We start from the raw sequence: 8,490 nt of genomic DNA on the forward strand, positions 1-8,490 counted from the left end.
CCTGCCATCAGGGCAGCAAAGCAGGACCCTTCACAGATTTGGCCCCTGGTGACCTCACTGACAGGTGCGATCAATGACAAGGCTGAGTTGTATAATCTCCTGCTTGGCCCTTGGAGTCGGGGGCGAGGGACTCTGCTTTCATGGCCATGGCCAAGCTGTACGCCTCCAGATGGAGGGGATCGTGGGCCCTGGGTCTCCAGCACAACCCCAACCCACCGACCTACCGCCCCCCAGAGAGAAAGAAGGTCCTTCTCTGGGAAGGTCAGACACTGGGCTGGAACGTGGACAGGACACTTACCCCAAACCAAAGCGAGTCAATCCCCCCTCACAGCGAGCGAGCCCAGCCCATTGTCACCGCAGCTGGCCCAATCGCAGGTCTGTGCTGAGGGCGGCCGGCTTGCTGCAGGGCGCACCTGTGGGAGACACTGGGCACACATGAGGCTGGCAATGGCGGCCTCATTCTTCATGGTGCCTCATAGAAAAAAAGGTAGAGAGACTAGGCCCAGAGAGGTGAAATATCCCTCTCCAACTGCACAGCAGGTGAGAAGGGAATTGAGCTCGAGAGCAGCTGGCTCTAAAGCCTAAGCCCAGGCCACCTCTCGCTAGGGCCTCTGAATGCAGACTGCACCAGGCTCAAAGTTCCGAGGGCTACAGTGGTGGAGTCCAGAGACAACCCTGCCCGGTGCCTCTGCTGTGCAGCCGGCTGATCCTGCCGCTCTCCGCAGGGCTGGATTTCAGGAGCTGGTTCTGACAAGAGGAGGAGGCCGTTCACTGGTCCCTGCTCAGCTTACTCCCCACTCTGCCTGCGCAGGTGTGAGGATGCCGCGCTCCTTCTTGGTGAAGAGCAAGAAGGCTCACACCTACCACCAGCCCCGGGTCCTGGAGGAGGAGCTGGCCTGGCCTCCTGTCCTGATCCCCGGTGAGTCAGAGCCCAGACTGCCCCCCACCACCCCCACCTAGCACCTGGGGGGCCCTGCTCGACGTGAGGAAGGATGCTGCAGCCAGCCTCCCTGGGCTCACGCCCCCTTCCAAGGCTGGGAGGCAGGGGAGCTTGCTGGATGGTGGCTCAGTGGGTGAAGGACAGGCAGATGACTGTTGCCCTCTCTCTGGACTGACGGCTGTGTCTCTCCACAGTGACAAGGGACCAGGTCCTGAGCAATGGCCCTGTCCTCAGCACCTTGCTCCCAAACCAGTGCCTGGATTGCACCAGCCTCAAACGGGAGCCCGAGCCAGAATTGGACCCAAGCTTGACCAGCATGGCCTCAGTACAAGGTCCCCAGCCCAGCGGGTGTGCCAGGGGATGGGGGCCGGGTGGAGCTGGACTCCAGGAAGCAAGCAGGGCGGGCTTGGAGCAGTGGTGTCTGGGAAAGGCGGACAGGTCCTCTGCCGTTCCAGCTTCAGCTTGAACTCCTCTTGGCCAGGCTTCCTTTCCAGTGAGTGACTGGGGGTGGGGTGGGGGTGTGTGCAGCACAGGGCAGGTGGATGCAGGGGTTGATCTGGGTGCTGTCAGGCGGGAGCGTTTCTGTGTGGGAAACGTGGAGGAGCCACCTGAAACACACAGCAGATGGGGTGGGGAGCCCTATTTGGGTTCCAGTAGATGTCTCAGCATGAGGTGGCCAACCAGAGGGGAGTGGGGAGGGGATGTCTTAGTTTGGGGTTTGGGTTTTTTCTGTCACTTCCTGCTTCCTTGTGCACAGGCAGAGCAGACAAACAGAAGATTCTGGTACGTAAGGAAGTGTTAGCGTAGAGCAGACACAAATGAGGCGTGACGACATCCCCTACAGGGCTTGCTTTGCATGGCTGGGCTGCCACCATCTTCTTCTTCCTCTCTCACCACGCCACCCTCGTCTCCCTCACCGTCCTCCTCCTCCTCCTCCCCTCCCTCACCATCCCTACCATCCTCCCCACCTGCATCTCCCTCACTTCCCTGCATTACCTCCCCACCCCTCACAACTCTCACCTCCTCCATGACCCTCCATTCCCACCTGCCTCATCACCCTTCCCTCCTCCGCCTCTTCGCCATCCTCACCCTCTTCACCGTCCGCGCCCTCCTCTTTCTTACTGCCCTCATCACCCCCACCTCCCTCACCACTCCCATCACCATCGCCAATAAGTACAGAAGCACACTGCCTTCAGAGAGACCCTGTACGGACAGAGTGGAGTCGCCCCCCGGGATTTCTGAGACTGTGACCCTGCACAGGAGCAGCAACTCTCACCTCCCTCCCCACCCCACCCAGAGCACCTGCTAGGCTCATCCTGCTCCCCATGAGGCCAGTGGCCGAGTGAGGACCCACTACTCCCCCCTGGCCTCCCGCGCTGTCGATAACAGGTGGTTGTTGTTCCCCAAACTGGGCTAAACATTGACAAACATGAACCCATCAAATCCTCACCTGTCAGCCAGGAGTGTTACTTCTCCCTGGTGTCCAGAAGGGAAACTGACTCAGACAGGGGGATCCCTGAACCCGAGTTCACCCAGTCATCAGGTGGAGGAGCAGGGGTTCAGCCTGAGTCTGGGTGTGTCTGCAGCTCTCCCACAGGCAGGACCGTGACCAGCAGGTCTGAGCTCACCTGGAACATGTCCCTCTGTCCACAGAAGGTCCTGCTGTGATGTCCCGAGTCCGGGACGGTGACTCGCCTCCCTCGGACTCACCCCCGTTCTACAAGCCCAGCTTCTCCTGGGATGCTCTGGCTTCCTCCTACGGCCACGGCTACCAGCAGGCCCCCTCCACCATGCAGTCCGCCTTCCTGGAGCGCGCCGTCAGCCTGTACGGCAGCCCGCTGGTGCCCAGTGCCGAGCCCCCTCTGGACTACAGCCTCCGCTACTCCCCGGGCATGGACACGTACCACTGTCTCAAGTGCAACAAGGTGAGCTGCCTAAGGGGCAGCTGGGCACGGAGGGCCTGGTCCACACTCCCTCTCCCCACAGCATGCCGGCTGTCCCAGGGCCTGAGTATTCCCTCCGCTGTGGGTCTTGAGAGTCCCCAGGGGTAGGGGTGGGGGTGGGGGTATCAAGAATGCTCCCCCGCCAACACGATTTATTAAGCCCTAACCATGAACTTGGTCCTTGCTAAGCATTGGACCTGCAGGAGCCTGGGAATCCTGGGAGGTTTGTAACCTCCAGTGTGTGGGCGAAAGGCTAATACTCAGAGAAGCAGTTACTTGCCTAAGCCCACACAGAACCAGCGTTTCCGTAGAACCAGGAGAGGCAAGCTCATGGCCAACGAACTGATTGCGGCTCCTAGAGCACCTGCAGGACCGAGGAGAACGGCCTTACTTTGAGTTTTGATGTTGTTGTTCTTTAAAGGAGCGGAATCGCTTTTTCCCACAGAGTGACTGATGGCCTGAAGCCTCTGAACTTGCAATTGGAGCTGCTGACCCAGTGGCAGCCCACCCCACCACCGGGGCTTCTTGCATTCAAATACCAAGCCCCTCACCAAGCTACTGTGTGGATGCCAATGCCGAATGACTGCAACCAGAGAGGGCAGTTGCCCCTGGGGGTTTCCAAAGCCATGACTCTTTACCGGGGTCAAAATCCTCTTTTTTCTTCCGAGGAGGGGCTGGTGGGTTCAAACCGCTGACCTTGCGGTTAGCAGCCGGATGTGTCACCCCAGTGCCACCAGGGCACCTCCCATTCAACGACAGCTCGAGCCAACCCCCGGCTCTCGGCCCCTAGTCTATTGAGCCTCTGGCTAGGGCTAGAAGGAGCTTGCCCCACTCTAAGTTTCCCAGCCCCTAGACTAGGAGAGAGCAAGGGGCCTGCCCAAGTCCCAGGGCAGCCACGGAAGTCATTGTCCTGTGCCACAGCTGGGTGCAGCGGTGAAGGAGCTGCAGGTAGCCCTGGACCCCAGGCCTGTCTCCCTCTCTGCAGCCCCCAGTGGCCTCACACTCTGTCCCTGCCCCCAGGTCTTCTCCACCCCCCATGGGCTCGAGGTGCACGTCCGCCGCTCCCACAGTGGGACCCGGCCCTTTGCCTGTGACGTCTGCGGCAAAACCTTTGGCCACGCCGTGAGCCTGGAGCAGCACACGCACGTCCACTCCCAGGTGGGCAGCTGACCAAGCACCGGGCCCCTTCCCTGCTCGGCACTCCCCCAGGAAATTCAGGGGCCTGGTCTTTCGCCTATCCCTGAGGGTGACATCGAGGTAGGGGAGGAGCCAACCTCCCGGGGTCTGCGTCTCACACACCCGCCTGAACAGAGTTTGGTCCCTGATTGAAAGTCAGCTTCATATCTGATTGGAACAGGGTTGTGGCCTGGGTGGGAGGTCAAGGGCCATGGTCGGAAATGAGCTCACCCACTGGGTGTCTGGGCAGCTCCCCTCAACTCTTCGAATCTTGGAGTTAGGCTCTGATGTTCATCTTGTCCACAGAAGCCGGCCTGGGGCATCAGTTTTCCTTAGTGCTCCATGCGGGGAGAGTCCCTGGGGCTGACGTGGGGCTTGCACAGCTGGGCAAGAGGGCAAAGAGACCCTTTCGAGTTTCCACTCGAGAGCCGGGCCGAGGTCAGCCACCAGCTCCGTTCTCAGCCTTCGATTCTCCCGTCAATCCTTGCAGGCCACTGCTGCCACGTAGCTGATGTCTGAAGAGTTTCAGGATTAAGATTGCCCCCAAATCACTGCCACTGAGTCAGGCGTAGTGACTCTATAGGACAGGGTAGAATTGCCCCTGTGGGATTCCAAGACCCTAACTTTTGTGGAAGCGTAGACAGCCTCCTCTTTCTCCCAAGGAGGGGCTGGTGGTTTTGAACTGCTGACCTTGCAATTAGCATCCCTATGTGTAAGCCAGGATGCCACCAGGACTAGGCTAAGATTGGGCCCTAATGATTAAGATGGTTCACTAACTCACTGCACAGCCCAGCATTATCCCTGCCTCAAAGAACTCACTTGGGGTTCAGTTTCATAAGGGGGAAAGCCCCCAGAACAGTCTGTCCACCAGTTACTCAACAAACGTTTTTTTATGAATAAGAAAGAACTTTATAGACAAGAACAATTGAATATCGAGAAAACATCCCAGCCCAGTCCAGATCAAGTCCATAGTTCGATATGATCCCATATGTCCAATACCCGTCTATAAATTCCTCTTCAGACTCATGCAACACATGCAATGACGCCAAATGCAGGAAGATCTCAGGCCAGTCGGAGGGACGTCTTGTGGATCCAGTGGTGGTGTAGCGTCCCAATGCTGGCAGCGGTCTCCACGTGGCTCCTCCAGCTCAGGGCACTAGTGTAGTTCCATGTGTCTTGTCAACTGCAAGCAACAAACATTTTTTTGAGGCTTATTTTGAATGGGATACGGTGAACATGACAAAGGTCCCAAGCCCAAACTCCGTGGAAGCAGGATGGGTGAACCCCTGGGCCCTGTCCTCGAGGCCACCCCAATGGAGTCTCCTGTTCCCCAGGGGATGCTGACAGGGTCTGGTCCTGTGCTCAGCTTGGCGCTCCCGGGCGTCGAGGCCCCGCCTGCGCCTGACCTGGCAGGGCCTCGTTTCCCCCGGCAGGAGCGCAGCTTCGAGTGCAGGATGTGTGGCAAGGCCTTCAAACGCTCGTCCACCCTGTCCACCCACCTGCTCATCCACTCGGACACGCGGCCTTACCCCTGCCAGTTCTGCGGCAAGCGCTTCCACCAGAAGTCGGATATGAAGAAGCATACTTACATCCACACCGGTGAGCCTGCCCACCCTGCTCGCCCCTTCCGGCCCAGTGTCCCCCAAGCCAAGACCCACAGGGACCTGACAGATCCAGCAGGCCTAGAGACACCCACATTTGCCACACTGGCCTCTGGGCCCCCCTGTCTTCCATGAAAGACGCGTCCCAAGGGCCGTGGTTTGAGGACGGGAGCGGGATGGAGTTACAAAGAGGCTGGCCGAGCCCTGATGGCAACCGGCTGGGTTTCCTACGTGCCTAGAAAAAGTCTCTGGGTGACTCAAAAGGTTAACTACTCAACTACCTGCCAAAAGGTTGGCTGTTCAAATCCTGGCGATCTCCTTCCCAGAGGTCACAACCTGGAAACACCCCCATCACCCACTCCAAAGCAGACCCACTCCCCTCGAGTGGATTCTGACCCATAGAAAATCCTACAGAGCACTTCTGATGGGCACACAACACAGGGGTTTGCCACGAGCAGGCATCGACTCAGCCAGGATGCATAACAGGCCTGGAAAAAAACACTGGAAGGAAACCACCAGAAAGCCAGCACTGGCCCCTCTCGAGATGGGAGTGGGACCGGTGGTGAGAGTGCCTGTCATTCATTGATCCCTCAGACATATACTCAGTGCTTCTTTCGGGCCCCGCCCTGGGCCAGGAGCTGGGGCAGCTTGCTGGGCGACAGAGAGCCTGTCCTTGTCCTTAGCCAAGCTTGTCATCCAATGTGCATGTCCCTTTGCCAAGCTACCTTTTCTCATGCTTCGCTCACGTGAGCTAGTGACGTCTGAAAACAGAGTGAAGGGTCAGGAAGCTGAGACAGAGCAGGCGGGCCGCTGGCCTGGCCTGCCTGGCCTGACCCTGTCTTCGCTATCCGGCAGGTGAGAAGCCGCACAAGTGCCAGGTGTGTGGAAAGGCCTTCAGCCAGAGCTCCAACCTCATCACCCACAGCCGGAAGCACACGGGCTTCAAGCCTTTCACCTGTGAGCTGTGCACCAAGGGCTTCCAGCGCAAGGTGGACCTGCGGCGGCACCGCGAGAGTCAGCACAACCTCAAGTGAGGGCCCGCCCACTCCCCCCACCCTCCACTGGCCCACCCCAGGGAGGCAGGCCTCGGACCTGGATCCTCTGATGTTCAGAGCCTTGTTTCAAGACACATGAGCTTTGCTGTTTGCCCTTGGACAAGTCACTTCCCCTCTCGGGACCCGCTTGTCTCCTGCTGTGAAAAGTGTGGGAGCCAGGCTGGGTCTTTTGTGGGCAGCTGGTTTCTACGGATGTCAGAACACCATGCTTTCTTGGGCCAGAGCCTCCCAGAGTATCCCAGGGGTGCCGCCAATGAACCAATGAATGATTGACGTAGAACCCTCTCCCTGCCTGTTGCCCCTCTGGCTGGGATCTGGTCCTCTTGATGGGTGCTTCCGCCACCCATGCTGCTTGCCCTGGCAATGCCGGTGCTGCTCACCGGCAGGGGCCTGAGAAACCAGGACTTCTTGCTGGCAGCAGCCTGTTCCTCTCAACTGCTGTAAATACAAATAAAGATACAGGTTCGTTTACGTTGTGTGGTGGTAGGTACAGTGTGTGGTTGACAAAACATTTGCCATCTCTAGGATCCTCACAGGTACAGTTTAGGGACATCCATTCCACACGCTCATTGCTTTTAACTGTGGCTACACAAACTCATTGACATCTGACACAGAACCTACGGACTGCCTACTAGGTGCAAGGACTGCAGGAGGCTTTGGGGGCTTGGAGGAGCTTCGGAAAAGCAGAGAAGCTACACAGGGACTTGCAAATGAGCTGAGTAATCACAGCAAGCTGGCAAGCGCCACAGTCGAGCGTCAGAGAGTTTGGGTGACAAGATGATGAAGGCCAGTGGAGGACCACATCCCCCCCAAAAAAATATTGCCTTGAGTCGATGCAAACCCACAGTGACCCTAAAGGATGGCTAGAACCACCCACCCCTGTGGGCTTCTGAGAATGTAACTCCTTCCTGGAGTAGAAAGCCCCATCTTTCTTCCCGCCACAAGAACACAGTGGGCTTAATACCACACAAATTTATTCTCTCACAAGGTAGAGGTCAGAAATCCAAAATGCGTCAGACAGCACTAAAAGCAAGCTGTTGGTAGCGCGGGGTTCTTTCTGGAGGGTCCAGAGAAGAACGGATTCCCTGGTCTTTTTCCACATTGGGAGGCTGCCCACATCCCTTGGCTCATGGCCCCATCTTCCATCTTCAAAGCACAACACTTCAAAGGCCTGCTTCCCTCAGTGTACCGCCCTTGCTTTTCTTGCCTTTGATCTTCACGCCTTGCTCTCACACACCCTTGCACACTGGGCCCACCAGGGTGATCTAGACTAGGCTTCCCATCTCAAGATCCTTAATGCAGGCAGAAGAGTGGCCCCCAAAGAGAGGTGTCGCCTAATTCCAGAAACCTGTGCGTATGTGTTACCTTCCATGGCAAAGGGGGTGTTGCAGGTGCCATTGCATCAAGGATCTTGGGGCAGGGAGATTACCTGGATTATCCAGGTAGCTTTGAAATGTAATCGCAAGTGTCTTTTCAAAAAGAGAGACTGGGGGAGTTTGGAGTACTGAGGAAGAGTGTGACAGTGGGAGCAGGGATGAGAGTGATGTAGCCACAACCCAAGCCACACTGGCAGCCATGGTGGAGAGGCAAAGTCCAGCTTGTCCCGGGGACCTCCAGGAAAACCAGCCTTGTCTGCACCTGTCAGGCTCATGTTGGACTTCTGCTGCAGGAGAACAAACGGGTCTCAGTTCAGCCACTGTGTTGCGGTGATTCGTGACAGGAGCCACGGGAAGCTAGCTCAGCCACATCACCAAGAACAGGACGATGACCACGTG

General features: G+C 57.7%; 1 protein-coding gene across 3 annotated transcripts; it reads left to right on the forward strand.

Annotated features, from left to right (window-relative positions):
* The first annotated feature begins 819 nt into the window (after nt 1-819).
* On the forward strand, nt 820-6,694 carry GFI1B (growth factor independent 1B transcriptional repressor). Of its 3 annotated transcripts, none has more exons than XM_030885144.1 (6): nt 820-919; nt 1,135-1,272; nt 2,594-2,865; nt 3,904-4,041; nt 5,394-5,658; nt 6,516-6,694. In XM_030885144.1, the coding sequence occupies exons 1-6, from the start codon at nt 820-822 to the stop codon at nt 6,692-6,694; spliced, it is 1,092 nt and encodes a 363-aa protein (XP_030741004.1). The 3 variants fall into 3 exon arrangements, with proteins under 3 accessions (XP_030741004.1, XP_004713287.1, XP_004713288.1); XM_004713230.2 differs by having other exon boundaries at nt 5,493-5,658; XM_004713231.2 differs by lacking the exon at nt 3,904-4,041 and having other exon boundaries at nt 5,493-5,658.
* The last annotated feature ends 1,796 nt before the right edge of the window (nt 6,695-8,490 follow it).

The sequence above is a fragment of the Echinops telfairi genome, unplaced genomic scaffold, assembly GCF_000313985.2.
Source record: "Echinops telfairi isolate 266 unplaced genomic scaffold, ASM31398v2 ScPeMD7_22;HRSCAF=79, whole genome shotgun sequence".
NCBI lineage: Eukaryota > Metazoa > Chordata > Mammalia > Afrosoricida > Tenrecidae > Echinops > Echinops telfairi.

Coding starts and splice junctions, on each gene's coding strand:
- GFI1B (XM_030885144.1), top strand. CDS start 820: ATGCCGCGCTCCTTCTTGGTGAAGAGCAAGAAGGCTCACACCTACCAC. Junction 1,273..2,593: donor CAGCATGGCCTCAGTACAAG/GTCCCCAGCCCA, acceptor CTCTGTCCACAG/AAGGTCCTGCTGTGATGTCC. Junction 2,866..3,903: donor ACTGTCTCAAGTGCAACAAG/GTGAGCTGCCTA, acceptor CCCTGCCCCCAG/GTCTTCTCCACCCCCCATGG.